Source organism: Bos mutus, chromosome 21 (assembly GCF_027580195.1).
Source record: "Bos mutus isolate GX-2022 chromosome 21, NWIPB_WYAK_1.1, whole genome shotgun sequence".
NCBI classification, from domain to species: Eukaryota; Metazoa; Chordata; class Mammalia; order Artiodactyla; family Bovidae; genus Bos; species Bos mutus.
In genome coordinates, this window is record NC_091637.1 from 66,148,970 (window position 1) to 66,168,423 (window position 19,454).

At 51.4% G+C, this 19,454-nt stretch overlaps 1 protein-coding gene across 1 annotated transcript in view; it reads left to right on the plus strand.

The window, feature by feature from the left end:
- The window catches only part of TECPR2 (tectonin beta-propeller repeat containing 2), a 101,132-nt gene that overhangs the window by 57,462 nt on the left and 24,216 nt on the right, over positions 1 to 19,454 (plus strand). The window contains 8 exon segments of the mRNA XM_070358011.1: positions 72 to 245; positions 1,942 to 2,122; positions 3,341 to 3,482; positions 6,303 to 6,543; positions 7,215 to 7,304; positions 8,634 to 8,786; positions 8,789 to 8,866; positions 17,512 to 17,660. Of these exon segments, the coding sequence (XP_070214112.1) occupies positions 72 to 245; positions 1,942 to 2,122; positions 3,341 to 3,482; positions 6,303 to 6,543; positions 7,215 to 7,304; positions 8,634 to 8,786; positions 8,789 to 8,866; positions 17,512 to 17,660 (1,208 nt within the window).

Here is a 19,454-nt window from a genome sequence, read left to right on the forward strand (position 1 = left end):
CAGAAGGGAGTTTAGCGGGTAAACATTTCTCGGTGTTCATTGGCCCTTGAATAGAATTTTTATTTCCACAGGCGCCCTTCTTTGGAAGATTGAACAGAAGTCTAACCGAGCCTTTGCGTGCGGAAAAGTGACCATCAAGGGGAAGCGCCACTGGTACGAAGCTCTGCCCCAGGCGGTGTTTGTGGCCCTGAGTGACGACACGGCCTGGATCATCAGGACCAACGGGGACCTGTACCTGCAGACAGGTGGCTGCCCTGGGGTGACTGCACTTTGGTGGCAATGTGCTTGGAGGTGGTGAGGGAGGGGCTGGGTGCGAATGGAAGTTAAAACGTCTCCGGAAAGAGAGTATTTGCCATTGTTTCCGGAAAGAGAGTATTTGCCGCTGAAATCTATCGGCACCTTTCTGCTGCTCACTCACGTTCAGCCCAGGACGCATTTACAGCGGGAATTAATACAATTGTTTTGAATCTTATAGGGCTAGCCATTCATTGCATGTCCCTTTTCCTGTGGTATCAAATCTGCAGAGGAAAGAGTAACAGAAATGACATTAGAATCATTTTTCCCTTTAACTCATGACAGTTTTTTCAGCCTGGTCAAAGCCCTGCTTCCGTATCCTTATTTACACATGGGTCAGGAAAAAACATCGAGAAATAATCTGCTCCAAATAGCAGTTTATCTCGTCCTAGGAAACTGCCCTGAGGGGAACCTTTAGCTGTTGGAAGAGACTCAGTGGGACTTGTTTATTAAAAATAAACTGTAATGAGAGTCAGTGTTTATGTACCGTCAGCAAAATGGGATATGGGTTTCCAAAAGCAACATGATTTAGCAGTACCTGGAAATGAGTCCAGGGCAGGAGCTCTTTTTCACTTGTCAGGAGGCCCTGTTGGATTTATGTAAAGATCAGTCTTTTGACCATTTAATACTGCTGCTTCCGAGAGGATGTTTCCATCTCTTTTGGGAACGGTCAGCCAGGAACAGCTCTGGGGCTGGAAGCCCTTCGCACCTGGCTCACTCTCGGCTGTGGGGATGCCAGGATGACAGCAGCTCCTGCCTCGGCCCAGAGGGCAGCCCTGCCAGCTTCGGGCCCGTGTGCCCGCCAGTCCCTCCAGCCTGTTCCTGTGGCTTCCTTGAAAGTGAAAAATAGCTGGGAAGACAGGCACGTCCAACTTCCAGAGGCATCTGAATATCATTCCTGCTGGGGAAAGAGGGCACTCTGGCCTGGGGATGAGGGGGGTCTTAAGAATCACCTGGGCAGTGATTTCAGCCCAACTCAGACCCACCCAGAGCTACTGGGTTAGAGTCTCCAGGTTTGGGCTGAGGATTAGTAGTGTAAGAAGTCCCGTAGGTGATTCCCACCGCGTTGAGTCCGAGGAAATGCAGCCCAAGGACTGTGATACCGAGAGGCACTTTAGTGATAAGTAGGGACACGTCAGGGAGTGCAGAGACCCAGCTGCAGGCCAAGGCCGCAGGTATGGGCTTTAGGTAGCAGCTGCTCTGCCAATTCCCTTAGGAATGGCCTCGGAGCTCCTGAGACAGGACTTGCAGAGTCTGCGAGGGCTGTGGCCACTGAGTGCGGAGGGCCTCTCTGCGCACTGGCTCCTCTGGGCCAGGGCCCTCCTGGCTCGGGTCTGGCTGCCTCCTGTGCTGGGCTTTCATGTTCTCTCAGCGCTTGTTTAGCTACTTGGGGACACTAGAAGGTCCTGAATTGTTGTTATTCCAGTTTCCAAAGAGCGTCCAAAAACACTACAGATGGACGTTATATTTAAGCACTGTTTAACCATCTTAGGTTAACTGAACCTTAAAAAGAGAAAGCACTTACTATGAAAGGAAAGGCTATTAATAACAGAATACCAAAACAGAAAAATAAGCCAGCAACAGGATGAGAATGGGGAGTGAAATCCTGATGGTGTGTCTCTGGGGGCTTTCCACCCTCCCCGGCAGGTCTCAGCGTGGATCGCCCCTGTGCCAGAGCCGTGAAGGTCGACTGTCCGTTCCCGCTGTCCCAGGTCACTGCCCGCAACAGCGTGGTGTGGGCGCTGACGGAGCAGCGAGCCCTCCTGTACCGGGAGGGGGTGAGCAGCTTCTGCCCCGAGGGGGAGCTCTGGAAGTGCGACATAGTCAGGTATGCGCGCAGGGGCAGACGCGGTCTGTGTCCTCCTTGTCCCTGTCTGGTCTTTGTCAGCTTGATGCCCCTTAAGGGACGTGTGAGCCTTTCCCAGGCAGAGCTGGTTCCCTGAAGGTTTCCAAGGTTGTGGTGTTCTCTGGTATTGTCAGAGTCAATGCCAGGAGCCTGGGCTTTGAAGGCACCCTATGCCTCCCTCTGACTGGCAGCCTGGACGTTGGGTCAGAGCTCAGTTTTAAAAATGCTTCTACCCTTGAGCAGCATTTGTGTGTGACCTTGAGCCCCATGTGTTCACAGGTCTCTCATGGTGGTCTTTCTGCAGAACTGCCCAGTGTCAGAAAGTTTCTGTTTAGAGTCTCAGATGACTGAACCAAATATTTTCATTTATTATCCTCCTCGTCAGCTGAAATTATCCATGAATTACAGTTTATTTGGTTGCTTTCTACCAGTCAGAATTTTCATTGCAGAATTACTGTCAGGCCATTTTTCTAGCATGGAATTATCAGTAGTCCTTAGAAAAGTTAGACTAGGATAGTCTTGGTTTGAGTTTAGCATCCCAGGAAACTTGAGTGAGCTCCTCTTGAGAGCCGGGGGCGGTACTGGGCTAAGAGTGTGAACGTGACCCTGCCCTGGCCTCACAGAGCTCCCGTCTCGGGGAACCACCCCCCATTGGTGTAGGTGGTCCCAAGCTGGACAGGGACATGCCTCACGGGGGTGCCCCGGCCCCCCTGCAGAGGTCAGGGAGGCGCTGTGCTGGGGGGACTGCAGCTAATCCCTGACACTGGCGGGGACATCACTGGATGGCAGAGGGAGGGTGTTGTCCGCTGAGAGGGCGGGTCTGCCAGGCTGCTACTGCGCTGCACAGCCTGGTGCTAAGGGGTTCTGTTCACTTAATTGGTGGAGGCAGGGGTGGGATGCTGGATCACGCAGGCCTGGCATCCCCCACACACCTGCGCTTCTTCCTGGGTCGTCTTCTCTAAGGAGTGTTCCCCACCGTCCTGGGCCTGCAATGTGTCCCTCAGGTCCCACCACACGTCTGAACTGCACATACTGCACAGCCATTGAACTCTGAACTCAGGCTTCCTTCCTTGGAACTTGCGAGTGGGGCTCATCTCTTGTCCCACACTGAGCACCCCCCAGACACTTGACGTCAGTGTCCCAGACACGCTGGGAGCCGAGAACCTGGTGCTGACGCCACGCTGCTGTCCTTGTTTGCAGTGAGCGGCAGGCTCTGGAGCCTGTCTGTGTGACTCTCGGGGACCAGCAGAGCCTGTGGGCTCTGGACGTCCGAGGAAACCTGTGGTTCCGGACTGGCATCGTTTCCAAGAAGCCCCAAGGAGACGACGACCACTGGTGGCAGGTAGGTGTCTAGCTCCAGGGTCCGTGCCAGGGCGCCTCCCATTTGGCGCCCCTCCCTGTTCCTTACGGAGCTCAGGGAGCTTGGGTTAAACCAACAGTGTTCACTTCTGTTTCATGAGTTATGCGTGCTCAGTCGTGCCTGACTCTTTGCAGCCCTGTGAACTCCATGAAATTCTCCAGGCAAGAATACTGGAGTGGGTTTCCACTTCCTTCTCCAGGGGACCTTCTTGACCCAGGGATCAAACCCACATATCCTGCACTGCAGGCAGAGTCTTTACCCCTCAGTCACCATTTGAGCACATTAGGAATATCAAGGCTTTTATCACAGAAAGTAACTCGGAAAGCTCTTTTTGCCTAAGTATGCAGGCTTAGTTTACTTAAATTTTGGTGTTATTTAGAAATTTGATATTACAGGCTAAATCGACCTAGTGACATCCATTTGAAGACCTAGGTGATACTAATATTTAACTCTGAAAGAGTGTACTAAGAAAAGAGATTAGATAATAGGTGTGAGAAACCCAACCCACAATTAAAATTCACTATCTCTGCTTGTACAGAAGGCCTGTAAATAAATGGTATTTCAACAAAGGAAGGGGGAATTTTCCCAGAAAAGTAAACACTGACAAATAATATGGTGTAATTAAGCTCTCTTTACCCCTCTGGCAACATTCAGCGTAAACGTGTCGCCCGCAGTCCCCAGCATGGTGAGTGGGACCGTGCTGGCGTTCACGCCGAGGGGCGAGCAGAGACTCTTCCTGTGTGAGCCCCACTGGGTCAGGCGCTGTCCCTCAGGCCTGCCTCGTTGAGGGCAGGTCTTCCATCGGCCGCTCTTAGGTCTTTCAGATGAGCATGTGGAAAAGGAAGTTGTGTTTGCTCTATGTCTCTAATTTAATATGCCAGGTGCTATTTGAAAAGTTATATAAATGATTCAAAAATACTCTGTATTTGTAACCATATTATATGGTTTTACACACACACACACACAAAAAACATATATATGTACTGAATTCTGTGTTTAAGTAGCCTAAGGAAAGCTAGATGCTGTTTTATCATAGTATTCAGAACATTGTCTTCAGAGAGATGTGACAGAGTCGTCTCTGGGGTGTTTGGAAGCAAGCTGTTTCAGTTACTACAGGATTGATTGCTCTGTGGTGCTCGAGTCAGCGTTATGTTTGGTCATTAAACCGTTCTTCTTTTTTAACTTGCATCCTACTTATCGGCCAGGCCTGGGTGCTGGGACTGAACATGTCCCAGGCTTTCCGTGTGGCCTGGCACCGTACCCCATGAGGAAGGGCGGTGGTCCCCAGGCTCTACCGGCCTCCTGTGGACTCTGATAGAGTCTACCCGGCCAAGCTGGCACGACTCTGCCCATAAGAGAGAAAGAGGCCACAGGCTCTGCAGCTAACAAATACCATTTGCTTGAACCTCGGTACAAACAGCAACTCACAGTCAGCCCGAGTTCCATCACCGTGAGGAAGGGCTGTGTGCACACACGGAGTGCAGTGCTGATTTTATAGCTGCTTCTGTTGCATTTGTTTTGTTTATTACACGTGAGATTCCCTGTCGGGAGTGATTTCACATCACTCAGCATTTTGTTGTGCATGACCTCGGAGTGTGGCCTGCACGAGGCCGTCCTAAGAGTGGGGCCGTGACATTCTCTATAATTAAATCCACCAGGGTGGACAGACTCGGGAAGCCGCGCAGTCAGAGAGCTTTCTAGCAACCATAGCTGCCCAGCAAGGAGAGGTTTCCTTAGACGGCCTGGAGAAAGGCCTCTTTCAGGAAAGGGAGAGAAGCATGTCCGGAACCGGAGCCCAGGTGTGCTCCACATGTCCAGGCCAGGTTCAGTCTGTACTGCTGTTCCGGCGTAGTTACTAACAGTGCCAGTGAGGTCAGAGCCTCCCTGTGGCTGATGGGAAAGCATCTGCCTGCAGAGCAGGAGGCTGGGGTTTGCTCCCTGCTCGGAAGGAGCCCCTGGAGAGGCGTGGCTGCCCACTGCAGTATGTTTTCTGGTTGTGCTGGGTCTTCGCTGCTGCACTGGCTTCTCGTTGCAGAGAGCAGGTTGCTCACCGCACTGGCTTCTCTCGTGGACACAGGCTCTCGGCGCGCAGGCCTCAGTAGTCGCGGCTCCCAGGCTCTAGAGCATGGGCTCGGTAGTTGTGGCGCACGGGCCTGGTTGGCTCTGAGGCATGCAGGTGCTTCCCGAATCAGGGCTCAAAACCAGGCTTCCTGCGTTGGGAGGCCGATTCTTTACCACAGAGCCCCCAGGGAAGCCCCCACCCCAGTGTTCTTGCTTGAAGAATCCTGTGGACAGAGGCACCTGGCGGGCTACAGTCCATGGGGTTGCAGAGTCGAACACCGCTGAGCGCCTCACACGTTCACTTTCCTGTTAGGTCACGAGTTGCTCCATCACTCTACCTATACTACCTTTTTAAAACCATGTTACGATTCTAAGTATTGTACCGGTTGTCCTTTGGAACTTTCTAAATTTCAAAACAAAATAATCCTTTCTCACTGATTTAGAATAAAAGACTTAGGGGTGCGGCGGGGTGATATTTAGTCGTAAAAGGAATGCATGCTTGTAAGAGGTGCACGCAGTAGAGAAGTATGTAAACTAAAGGCAGGTGTTAGCCTCCCCCTGAATCGACCCCTTGGAGGTAATCGCACCCTGCGGCAGGGCTGTCCCCACACCTGTCCCCAGCCCTCACACGAGTGAGCGCGCGCGTGCAGGTGGGGGCGGGGCCTTAGCTCTCGGGCCGCGCACATACAGAAGGCGCTTGTGACTGCACTGAGAGCAGGGTGCCTGCCCGCCTCCCTCCAGGTGAGCGTCACGGACTACGTGGTGTTTGACCAGTGCAGCCTGTTCCAGACCGTCATCCGCGCCACGCACTCCGTGGCCACGGCGGCCCAGGCGCCCGTGGAGAAGGTGGCGGACAGGCTCCGCACGGCATTCTGGTCCCAGCAGCTGCAGTGCCAGCCGAGCCTGCTGGGCGTCAACAACAGCGGCGTCTGGATCTCCTCGGGCAAGAACGAATTCCACGTCGCTCGAGGGAGTCTCATCGGTGGGTGAATTACTTCCATGTCAGCTTGATGGGCCGCTCCACTTAGAGTCAGCTTTGAAAGTACGGCTTTAAGACTCCGCTTGAAGAGATCGTCTAGTGCCAGTGGTGTGAAGTGTGTGATGGAGGCGCCCTCTGTGCTCTGACAAGTGTCCTCTTTTCCGTCTGTCGTTCCTATGATTGGACACCGGTGTCTACCTGGTGTGTCGTCAGTTTTCACTAGGGGTGTCGTAGGATATAAGGAGAGCGCAGAGAGCTTGTTTTTATGTCAGCAGTTTCCATTTACATGAAAAACTCCTCCCATACTTAGAGTCTAGTGAGAGAATAGTCCGTTTCCAAAAGAGAAAATTTCTGCCCTGTGGGAGACGCGAGGCTCGGGCGAGATCTGTAAACGTAGGCGTAAGTGCCCAGGTGCCAGCTGGGCCTTCGTTTCTGTGAGTGACCCCTGCTCAGTGGGTCTCCTCCAGCTTGTCTCCCCTGGGTGGCCTCCCCCAACCCTGGGCAGGACTGTAGCTCTGCCCGTTGGGCTGGCTCTCGCAGTGCTGGCTTGGGTCTCCAACGTTAAGGGCCTCCGGAGCCCCTCCTCTGTGGGGGCTTTGAAGACCAATTGCGGCCTAGCACTGAAGCTCTGAAGCGCTTCTGGCTTTAACACACTGTTCCCTTACTCTCCGCAGGCACTTACTGGAGTCATGTTGTTCCCCGGGGCACCGCCTCTGCCACAAAGTGGGCCTTTGTGTTGGCGTCCACTGCCCCCAGCAAGGACGGTGGGTTGGGGTGCCACTGAACGGTTAAATCCATGGTCTGATGTGGTCGAGTTGGGGTGGGAGCCTGGCCGTGGTGGTGTCACGGGCGAGGGCCCCCGAAGCTGGACAGGAGAGAAGAGCCTGGTGTGGGGTGCTGAGGGAGTCGAGTCTGGAGACGAGGCTCCTCCTGACGGCCGGGCGCATCCTGTGTGGCGGCTGAGGCTGGCAGCCGGTACCGCAGCAGCACATCTTGGGGCCATAGCACAGGCCAGTCGGCACCAGGCTTGTCCGGGTGCTGGGCCATTTCCCCTGTGATCCTCGTTTACAGATCCCCCTGCTGGCCTCAGTCCCACTGCCCCGTGGCAGGCAGGCCTCCCAACTCCACTCAGAACTCAGAGCCCCTCCTGCAGCTCAGGGTAGTCAGGTGGCCCTGCTGGCAGCCAAAGCATCCGCCCAGGATGGTGCCGAGTCCAACGAGACGATGCCATGAGTCTGTGGTTCAGAGGGAGCGGCCGGCGAGGTCCAGCCTGTAGCCGCCAGAATGTGGAGGATTCGGTCAGTGCAACAGAGTACTCCCTCGCCAGACGGTCTGACCACAGTGCCGAGGGAGAGAGCTCTGAACACCACAGGTGTCCTGAATGCGGCCACAAAACTGACCTGAGCTGACGGGAGGCCCCTCCTGCCCTCGTCTGTCCTGCGGGTCGCGACCAGGACGCGCTGCGCTGTAGAAGCATCACTGCGCCGCCTGGGTTGGGGTGGCGGCTGGAGGGTTACCAGCTGACTCCTCAGGGCTGTTACCTAAATATCTGGCATGACCGTGACGTTACGTTTTCAAACTCCCCCCAAAAATTTAATTTCAAACTGTATCTGGCCCCAGGTTTTAGATAATCTGACTGAGATTTTAAAACTTCTCTAAGCATGGTTTGCATTTTAAAGTGAATTGAGCCTCAAGGACTCTGAATAAATGGAGACAATGAAAGCGTGTAATTTGGGGGTGAGGAAAGGGAGAAGAGGCTTCCTGGTGTTCTGGGCCTCCTCCAGCAGCCTCACCCTGCTGCCCGCCTGTCACCCGGGCAGAGGCTCCTCGGTGGCGTACTGCCAAGGAGTCGCTGAGCTTGCTTCCTCAGGACCCTGGCCAGTACACCACGATGAAGGCTTCCCGGTTCATCATAGAACATCCAAGGTCTGGGCCACTGAGCCGGTGACGTGGGCTTCCAAGATCTGAACTCTTTTGTTTTTTCTGAGTGTGTTGGGCTGGTTTCCTGTTTACTGGCTGCTCCTGCCCCACGGTGGGGAGCGAGGGTGGGCACCGGGCTGGGGCCTCACAGTGATGCTGTGACCTCTCTGCAGGAAGCTCGCTGTGGCTGTGCCAGAGCAGCAAGGACCTGTGCCGCCTGAGTGCCCAGCACGCCCAGTCCCGCCCGTCCACTGTGCAGCTGCCCCCTGACGCCGAGATGAGGGCCTACGCCGCCTGCCAAGATGCCCTGTGGGCGCTGGACAGCCTCGCCAGGTGTTCATCCGGACGCTGTCCGCCAGCTGCCCCACAGGCATGCACTGGGCCCGGCTGGACCTCTCCCAGCTAGGTAGGCTGCCTGCACTGCCGCCCCCGCCCGCCTTCAGCCGCGTGGAGATGGGAGCCTGACCCGCCTCCCAGGGCCCCTGTGTTCAACCGAGTGACTTCTTGGAGGCCGCTCGCTAAATTGCAGGAGGCCGATTAGCCGCTCTTGCGGGTTAATGGGCCTCCTAAGAATCTAGTGAGGGGCCTCCCCTCCCCACCCTCTCCAGGTTGCAGGGTTTAGAACCCAGGAGGAACATGTCCGAGAGAGGGGCCGGGAGAGCCACTCCGGCCCATCCTGCAGTGCGTCTGCCTCTGTTGCTCAGTGCCCGTCCGGTCTGGGCACCGGGGTCAGGCCTGCGGCTGGGACAGCCCTCCTTACCCCGCTGCCCAGGGTGTGCGGATCCCCACGTGCTCTGAGTGTCCCCACCAGGGCTGCAGGGCAGCCAAGCAGCCTGATGCTGCTTATAAGTAATTCATTCCCATTCCGGGAAATAAGAGTGAGCTGCACTTTCAGGTCATCCTCCCGGCAGAGTGTCAGGCGTGGCTGTCGGGAGGCGAGGCTCTCCCAGCCCCTCCAGGGCCCATGTGAGCCTTAGGAATACTTCTCAGCCGGATGGGTTCCCACCTGGTGAACTGACAACCAGTATTCTATTAGGCGATAGAATTGAATTTTATAAGCATTTAACATTTGAGAATTCAACCACGTGTTCTCGTTTAACAAATAAAAAGGGAGGACGAGGAGGGAGGAGGGGGCGTTGTCCGCCTTACCCCCGGGCAGCCCTTGCTGTGCCTCCAGCCAGCGGCCTCTCACCACCATCCTGTAATGCACAGAGGCTCCGTTGTTCTTTGGTCCCACGAGGCCCCCAAGTATAATCAGCTTAGCTGGAGAAGCAGGTTGGTTCTCAACTAAAGAAGCAAGCTTTGTTCCAAAGCTAGGAATTTTCCAGGGTTATTTAGATTATTTATGCTTTTGGCATCTCCTTGTTTTGAACCTAAGCCCCACACCAGGGTGGGTCGCGGTCCAGCCAGCAGAGCATTCACCCGGCCGCCACCCCCAGGAGGACCGGAGTGGCCTTGCTGGCCGTGCTCCTGCCTGCACTGTGGGGTGCCCTCCTGCCTTCCCTGGGACACTTTGGCATGATCTTAGTTTTTTGAACATTGAGTTTTAAGCCAGCTTTTTCACTCTCCTCATTCACCTTTATCAGGAGCCTCTTTAGTTCCTCTTCACTTTCTGCCATAAGGGTGGTGTCATCTGCATATCTGAGGTTATTGATATTTCTCCCGGCAAACTTGATTCCAGCTTGTGCTTCATCCAGCCCAGCGTTTCTCATGATGTACTCTGCATATAAGTTAAATAAGCAGGGGGACAGTATACAGCCTTGACGTACTCCTTTTCCTATTTGGAACCAGTCCGTCATTCCATGTCCTATTCTAACTCTTGCTTCTTGTCTTGCGTATAGGTTTCTCAGGAGGCAGGTAAGGTGGTCTGGTATTCCAGTCTCTAAGAATTTTCCAGTTTGTTGTGATCCACACAGTCAGAGGCTTTAGTGTAGTCAATGAAGCAGAAGTAGATGTTTTTCTGGAATTCCCTTGCTTTCTCCATGATCCAGTGGGTGTTGACAATTTGATCTCTGGTTCCCCTGCCTTTTCTAAACACAGCTTGTACATCTGGAAGTTCTCAGTTCACGTATCACTGAAGCCTAACTTGAAGGATTTTGAGCATAACCTTGGTAGCATGTGATATGAGTGCAATTGTATGGTAGTTTGAACGTTCTTTGGCAGTGCTCTTCTTTGGAATTGGAATGACAACTGACCTTTTCCAGTCCTGTGGCCACTGTTGAGTTTTTCAGATTTGCTGACATATTGAGTGCAGCACTTTTAACAGCATCCTTTTTTAGGATTTTAAATAGTTCAACTCTAATTATATCACCTCCACCAGCTTTGTTCATAGTGCATACATGCGTGTGTGCTAAGTCACTTCAGTCATTTCCGACCCTTTGTGACCCTATAAACTGTAGCCCACCAGGCTCCTCTGTCCATGGGATTCCCCAAGCAAGAATACTGGAGTGGGTATCTTGCCATGCCCTTCTCGAAGGGATTGTCCCAACCCAGGAATTGAACCCACATCTCTCAGGTCTCCAGCACTGGCAAGTGGGTTCTTTACCACTAGCTCTACCTGGGAAGCCCTTCGTTCATAGGAATGCTTCCTGAAGCCTGCTTGACTTCACACTCCAGGAGGTTGTTGCCTTTTCATTTTGTTGATGGTCCAAAATGTACTCTCTTTCCTGACTTCACTTCTCTGTTCCATTAGCTTCTCTGGCTGTTTCTGCTTCTCTGCTGGCCAATGTGGTCGACAGTGTCTCTCCGTCTTCCCCAGAAGGTCTCCTGGGCTGTCTTATCCTCTGCTTCCCTCCATCACTGCCAGGGCCAGAGCTCTGCACCCCTGCATACACTCCCGCACGGCCATCACCGCCTCTCGGCTCTGGTGTGCCCCCTCCCGCCACAGCTGCCTGAGCTCTCACACACTCCCACACACACCCCCGCACACACTCCCGCGCGGCCATCACCGCCTCTCGGCTCTGGTGTGCCCCCTCCCGCCACAGCTGCCTGAGCTCCCGTCCTAAAACTCGGCTCGGGACGCCACCCTTGCTTGACCTTAAGTGGCTCCACATGCCCTGGAGTCAAGTTCCAGTCTTGGGGTGACTCCCGCACCCTGGCGGCCTGGCCAGCTCAGCCTGCCTTTTGAGGGCCTGGTGCTGTGGGGTTCCCAGTGCTGGCCATTGCTCTTACCATGCCGGGCTCCCCTTTCTCCCCGTCGTCTAGAGCATCCACCCTGCTCTTGCCTTCCTCAGTCAGCACCCTGTTCCCACGCTGTCCCAGCACTCATTTCTTTCAGACCCTCGAGGAGCTTCCATTGAAGGTGGAGGGCCCCGCACATGGCCATATCCACCCACAGCAGAAATTAGACTGTCAGGCAAGTTGTCATCATTTTGCAACTCCATTTCTAAGTAATTCTGGAATATGGGTTTTGATTCCTTGTTACTGATCATCACAAATAAAACTAGTAACAGGTACAAGATGTCTTCACCATAATTCATTAGTCTAGCTCCACATTATCATCCGCTTGCCCAAGGCGTGAGGTAGGAGATGCTGGCTTATCAGAGCTGCTCAGAGATGTGCTTTATTACCTGGTTCCCTTTCAGTCCTGGCCGCTTCTTTACAGATGTTCTGACACTGAAAACAAAAAAACAGAAACCCATCTTCCCAGTGCTAGCAGTGTGATCCAGGCTACCTCATGCCAGCCTTGATCGTGGGCAACACCAGGTCATTTAAAGTCTGGAATGTCACCACCTCTTACAATGTAAGTTAGGTATTTCAGTTTTAAGAATGACTTTAGCAAAGTATCAAATCAAGAACATGCTTTCTGTCTTTTCTGTCTTTCTTTTTCAAGATGTAGCGTCCCTCTTTTCTGTCCTTGTACAAATTACCAAATCGCTGCTTTGGGATTAGACTAAGAATTATTTTTCTCTCTTTAAATTCAGGTATAGTTGGTCTACAGCCTTGTGTTGCTACTAACAAGTACAGCAAAGTGAGTCAGTTATACATGTGTCCACCCTTTTTTAGATTCTATTCCCATATGACAGTGTTGTATCAATTGTTGCTCTACAGCAAAGTGATTCGGTTATACCTACACACACACACACACACATATATTATTTTCCATCATGGTTTATCCATCATAGAATATAGACTGTTGTGCCCTGTGCTATATAGTAGAACCGTGTTATTTATTCTACGTGTAATAGCTTAACATCTACTAACCCTAACCTCTGAATCCATCCCTCCCTTAACCCCAACCCCTTGGCAACCACCAGTCAGTTCTCTATGTCCCTGATTCTATTTCTGTTTCATAAATAAGTTAATTTGTGTCAAATTTTAGATTCCACGTATAAGTGAAATTATTATTGTATGTAATTATTATATGTACAAATTATTATATATAGAGACAAAAATTACTATATTTGTCTTTCTCTTTCTGACTTCATTTAATGTAATAATTTCTAGTTGCACCCATGTTGCTACAGGTGGCCTTACTGGCATTATCCCAGATGTTTATCCATCTGTCATCGATGGACATGTAGGTTGCTTGCATGCCTTGGCTGTTATGCATAGTGCTGCTGTGCAGATGCAGGTGCCTGTATCTTGTGGAATTATAGTTTTGTCCAGATAGATCCCCAGGAGTGGGATCGCTAGATCATGTTACCTCTATTTGTAGTGTTTAAGGAACCTCCATGCTGTTCTCCACAGTGGCTGCACCAGCTGACGTTTCCCCCGACAGGGCAGGAGGGCCCCTTTGTCCACGCCGTCCCCAGTGTTTAATTTTTGCAGACTTGTTAGTGACAGCCATTCTGACTGCTGCGAGTGGCGCCTCCTTGTGGTTTCGGTTTGCGTCTCTTAGACTGAGAGACTTCTTCAGTTAAATGTTTAGCTGCTGAGCTCTGTTACAGAGACCGAATATGAAATATTATGACTTAAGACATGCCTAGTTTTTAGAAAAAAGTTGCATCGTTTAGCAGATATTTAAGACGCTCATAACATTTCATTTCCCAGTACACATAAAATGCCTGTGTCAGGCACTAGAATGTTCAGCGAACAAATGCAATCTGTAATTGAGTTCATCTGGTCACAGAGTTTAATGCAGACAGATTCAGCGTCAGCTCATGCCTTTAGGTAACAAATAGGACCATATTATATAGTAATTTATGCAGAAAAGCAATTTTATAAATAGTGAAAACCAAATAAATGCCACCTTTTGTTCTAAAATATATGTTTAAAAAGTAGTCTTAAAGGGAAAACGTCTGATCTGTTGAATAAAGTAATTAAAACTTTTTTTACATGGGAGCGGAAAGCAAAACAGAAGACAGGAAAATTATAGTGTGTCTGTGTTAGCTGGACTAGTGTTGTAGTTAACAAGCCCCGGATACCCGCGACTTAACACACGCTTGCTGCTCTCTGCTCCCACGAGGTGGTTCTCGCCCGGTCGTCGTCTCGCGGGTGGTGGCTGACTGAGCCCTGCTGTGCACTGTGGCCACTGCACATGGACCACTGAAGGGAAGGCCTTCTTGCCAGCTCATTTATGCTTCAGCTCAGGAATGACGGACCCCTTCCGCTCACAGCCCATTGTCCAGAACCTGTGGGGGGGGAGGGGGGTGCCCTTAACTCCAGGGGCTGTGACAAGCCCGGGGGTGCTGGGGAGCTGTGTTTGGCGCCACCTGTCTGCACCCCGTAGGCCTGCGTCCAGGCAGCCCGAGAGACCGTTTGGGAGGTAGGACGCCACAGAAAGGCCCTTGACTAAATGTTTTCTCTTTTGACCTGTCTCTCCTGTTTGAAATAAATTCACTTATACACAGGCGTTTACACTTGTTCTGGAAGACGCTGGCCTTGTAATGTGAGCTCTGTGTCTCACTAGGGGTGGAGCTCGTTGCTCACTCTGAGGTGCTGATCCAGGGTGTTTCTGTCACCATGGACCTTTCTTCACAGGAGCAGTTCCTAGTAGGGCAGGTTGACGATCCCAACATAGAATCCTTTTAAATTAACATTTTAAAGTGAGAATTTGTTTCTCAGCTATTTCTGTAATTTACTGCTGGAAGTACTTTATTTGGATTGCTACAGATCTTTTAATATGTAATGTTGGAGCCCTGGGATGTCTATTTTAACTCTGTAAAAGATTTTTAAAATACAGTATCATCTTTAGGAAATTTTTCCAGTAGTAATGGACTAATATTTTTAAGCTAAATACATGTGATGAGATTTTCCCATTGCAGGATCCGTGCCTGTGATCTGGTGATGACGCGGGCTGTCATCTGATGCCAGTGACAACTGTGTGGGGTGGCCAAGAGCCCCCTGCCAGTGAGCCTAGCTGCGCCACCTTTTTCCTGCTCTACAGTCAGAATGACTCATCCCCTAACTCAGTCACCAGAAGTCAAACCATTCAACTTGAAAAATGGGCAAAAGGCTTGACAGATACTTCACAAAGGAAGTGCCCCCATAAGCACATTAAAAGGCTCTCAGCATTACTTGTTATCAGGAACATGCAAATTAAAACAATGACAAGATGCCACTTTACTTCTACTAGGATGGCCGACATGAAAAGATACCCAGAGTGGATGCTGGTGAGGTGTTGGCCGCAGGTGGGTGTGTAAGATGGGCTACTGGCGGCCTCTTTGGAAGTTAAACATATAAATGTTATAGCCCAGAGTCCCACTCCTAGGTGTTACTCAGGAAAAACAACACACGTTCACCAAAAAGTCTCCTACAGGAATGACGACAGCAGCTTTGCTCCTAGCAGCACAACGTGGAAGTGACCCGAGTGTCTGCCAGTAGGAGACACTAACTGTGGCTATTACCTGCAGTGAGGAGGAGTGAATGGCTGACTTCCCGTCCAGAACATTACACTGAGAGCAGGAAGCCGGGCCAGGGGGAGTGCCGGCCTTGATCCTGTTCTCCTGGACTTCTAGACCAGACTGACTGGATCTGTGGCAACAGAAGTCAAAACAGTGGCTGCCTCAGGGCAGAGGGTGTTGACCAGAAGAGGCCTGAGGGAACTTTCTGGGTGGTGAAAATGTTCTGTGACAGGATAAGACGCAGGTTACTCCGGTATATTCACTTGTCAGCAGTGATGAGGCTGAACTTGTAAGATCTGTGCACTCAGCAGGTATGGAGCCCGAGGCCAGAAGCAGCCGGCAGGGAGAGTTGGCCTGGCCTGGGTTCAGACCCCAGTGCACCCTTGCCTCCTGGCTTAGCCGCCTTCTCTCTGGGATCTTGGACAGATCTCTTCAGTCCACGTCCTGATGGCCTCATGTGTGAGCTGGGGCAATAATAACCAGGTATGGTTGTTGTGAGGTTCAGCGACTGTTGGCTGTTGCTCTTTCTCCCAGATAAACTCTTAATCAAATATAATTTCTCTTTAAAGGCTCCTCCCACTTCTTTTCCTCTTGAAATTAGCTTAATAAACAAGGAGAAATGTAAAAAGAGAAATGAAGATTCCAGGAGGCTTCATTAGTCAATTGTAATTGGAAGGATTGATGCTGAAGCTGAAACTCCTAGTACTTAGGCCACCTGATGCAAAGAACTGACTCATTTGAAAAGACCCTGATGCTGAGAAAGATTGAGGGCAGGGGGAGAAGGGGACGACAGAGGATAAGATGGTTGGATGGCATCACCAACTCGATGGACATGAGTTTGAGTAAGCTCTGGGAGTTGGTGATGGACAGGGAGGCCTGGCGTGCTGCAGTCCATGGGGTCACAAAGAGTCAGAAACGACTGAGCGACTGAACTAGACTGAATTCTGATTAGGATCAAGATTATGCAAACAATGAATTCTCTCACCCCAGACCCAGAATTTGCTACTAACGGTTGTGTATGTGATGAAGCTCATTGTGAGACCCATTCAGTTCAGTTCAGTCGCTCAGTCGTGTCCGACTCTTTGCGACCCCATGAATCGCAGCATGCCAGGCTTCCCTGTCCATCACCATCTCCCAGAGTTCAATCAAACTCACGTCCATCGAGTCTGTGATGCCATCCAGCCATCTCATCCTCTATCGTCCCCTTTTCCTCCTGCCCCCAATCCCTCCCAGCATCAGAGTCTTTTCCAGTGAGTCAACTCTTCGCATGAGGTGCCCAAAGTACTGAAGTTTCAGCTTTAGCATCAGTCCTTCCAATGAACACCCAGGGCTGATCTCCTTCAGAATGGACTGGTTGGATCTCCTTGCGGTCCGAGGGACTCTCAAGAGTCTTCTCCAACACCACAGTTCAAAAGCATCAATTCTTTGGCGCTCAGCTTTCTTCACAGTCCAACTCTCGCATCCATACATGACCACTGGAAAAACCATACCCTTGACTAGATGGACCTTTGTTGGCAAAGTAATGTCTCTGCTTTTGAATATGCTATCTAGGTTGGACATAACTTTCCTTCCAAGGAGTAAGCGTCTTTTAATTTCATGGCTGCAGTCACCATCTGCAGTGATTTTGGAGCCCAGAAAAATAAAGTCTGACACTGTTTCCATTGTTTGCCCATCTATTTCCCATGATGTGATGGGAACGGATGCCATGATCTTAGTTTTATGAATGTTGAGCTTTAAGCCAACTTTTTCACTCTCCTCAAAAGGCTTTTTAGTTCCTCTTCACTTTCTGCATAAGGGTGGTGTCATCTGCATATCTGAGGTTATATTTCTCCCAGCAGTCTTGATTCCAACTTGTGTTTCTTCCCACCCAGCTTTTCTCATGATGTACTCTGCATAGAAGTTAAATAAGCAGGGCGACAATATACAGCCTTGACGTGCTCCTTTTCCTATTTGGAACCAGTCTGTTGTTCCATGTCCACCATGCTGAGGTATTAACCCGTGCTTGGTGGCTCAGGGTGTGTGCTGATGGCATCTTGACTCCTCTGTCTCTGGTGTGGGAGGGCTGCAGTGTGGCGCCAGGCGGGTGGCTGGGCACCCAGAGGCCTTGGTGACTCTCGTGTGCGATAATATTCTCCAGCCATAGAGTTCAGCTGCACACGCAGTGTCATTTCTTCCTTTGAAGAACAAAATCAAAGTTCATAGCTTACATGAGCCGTGAGTCATCACACGAAAGTGGCTAGCACGTGTGCCTTCTGTCTGTTTACAGGAGCTGTGAAACTGACGAGTCTGGCCTGTGGAAACCAGCACGTCTGGGCCTGTGACTCCAGGGGTGGCGTTTACTTCCGCGTTGGCACCCAGCCGCTGAACCCCAGTCTGATGCTTCCGGCCTGGATAGCGATTGAGCCGCCTGTCCAGGTGAGCAGAGGTTGCCTGATCCCAGCTCCCCAGTTGGCCGGTCAGGTGCTGAGGTGGGGAGAGGACGCACTTGCCGACGAGGGCCTCCCAGCAAACGGGGCGGAGGCGCGTATCCGAGCGCTGGGGGCTGAGTGTGCCTGGGGTCAGCACACACTCATTCCCTGGCGTTCCAACTCAGAGTCTGGTATTTGTGGAGTTTAGAGCTGAACAGGTTCACGATGATCTGAGCCAGGGCTGCTTTTTCTTTCTCAAAAATGTTTTGTTTCTGACTTTTTAAAAATGAGCATTATTTTCTTTAAAGCAAATAATATCCAAAAGGAAGAGAGTAAAAGTCCCATAAAGATCTTGTGATGAGAGAGCCTATTACCATTATTTTGTGAGTGCCTTTTCTATTTTGTTGAAGAAATAGTTTTTCCTTTTTAAAAAAATATTTATTTGCTGCATCAGGTCTTAAGTTGTGCGTCATGCGAGGTCTCTGTGTGGCGCAGACTCTCTAGTTGTCACGTGAGGTCTCACTGTGGCGCAGACTCTCTAGTTGTCACGCAAGGTCTCTCTCTATGGCGCAGACTCTCTATAGTTTCACGCGAGGTGTCTCTCTGTGGCGCAGAGTCTCTTGTCGTGCACATGCTCAGTTGCTCTGACGCATGTGGGGTCTTAGTTCCCCAACCAGGGATTGAACCCACGTCCCCTGCTTTGCAAGGAGGATTGTTAGCCACTGGACCCCCAGGGGAGTCTTCAGAAATTATTTTTCTTATGCATCCCATCCCATCCCCAACGCCTATCGTATTTTAGTTTACCATGTATCCTAAATGTTTTTCTTTTGACTGTTCTACCACTCAAATCAAAAGCTGAAGTCTGATTTTCGTGCACTCTTTAGTTACTCTTAAATAGCTAGTGGCCCTGGTGACTATGCTAAGTGTACTTCTGTTAAAACTTTTGCAGGAAGGCTGTGATTTAATGAGCTATTTACTCCAGTGCTTTCTAGTCCCCATTTGTGACTTTGTTCGGAAAAAAATGAAGCCTCACGCGCAGCAGCGGCGGGAGTGGCTGGCTGAACAGACGCGTGAACGGAGACGAGGAGCCCGGTGTCGGGCGGGCGCCTGTGCTGCTGGCCGTCTGCATTTGGACACCATAAACCCCCAGGGGTGCGGCAGCAGAGGCCAGGGTGCACGGCTGAGGACCACCTGTCCTGCCCGGGAGGCCTGGGATGCGTGCTGGGAGCCGCTGTAGTCAGAGGCCCGTGCCGAGTTCTTTCAGGCCACTGGCCACGGCCACAGGGAGGCTCCATGCGGATCTTCCTCTCACGGGGTCATGACGAGAGTGAGTGGAATCGTGTCTGAGTTCGAAGGTTCTGTGTGCACACCGGCCCCGTGTTCCTCTGCACGCAGTGCTGGCTGACAGTTGCAGTTCACGCAGCACAGGGGACGGGGTGTGGCCGGCCGGCCATGTGGTGCTCTGCTGATGGGTGGCGAGGGTTTCTCTGCTGTTCTCAAACTCTCCTTAGACGAGCCGGCACCCTCTTGTCTGACTCCTTTGGTAGTCATCGCCACCTCCTAGCAGCTTTATCTTAAAGGAAGGGTTATAATTAACTCTTTACGGTATACAACTCAGTGCTTTTTAGTATATTTGCAAAGCTCTGCAACCATCCCTGCTCTCCAATCTAGAACTTTCTCACTTGGAAAGAAACCCCTGGCCCACTGGTAACCTCCTCTCAGAATCGTCACCCCGCGGCCCTGGCAGCCACCCGTCTCCTTTGTGTTTCTATGCACTTGCCTGGTCTGGATTTTCCTATTT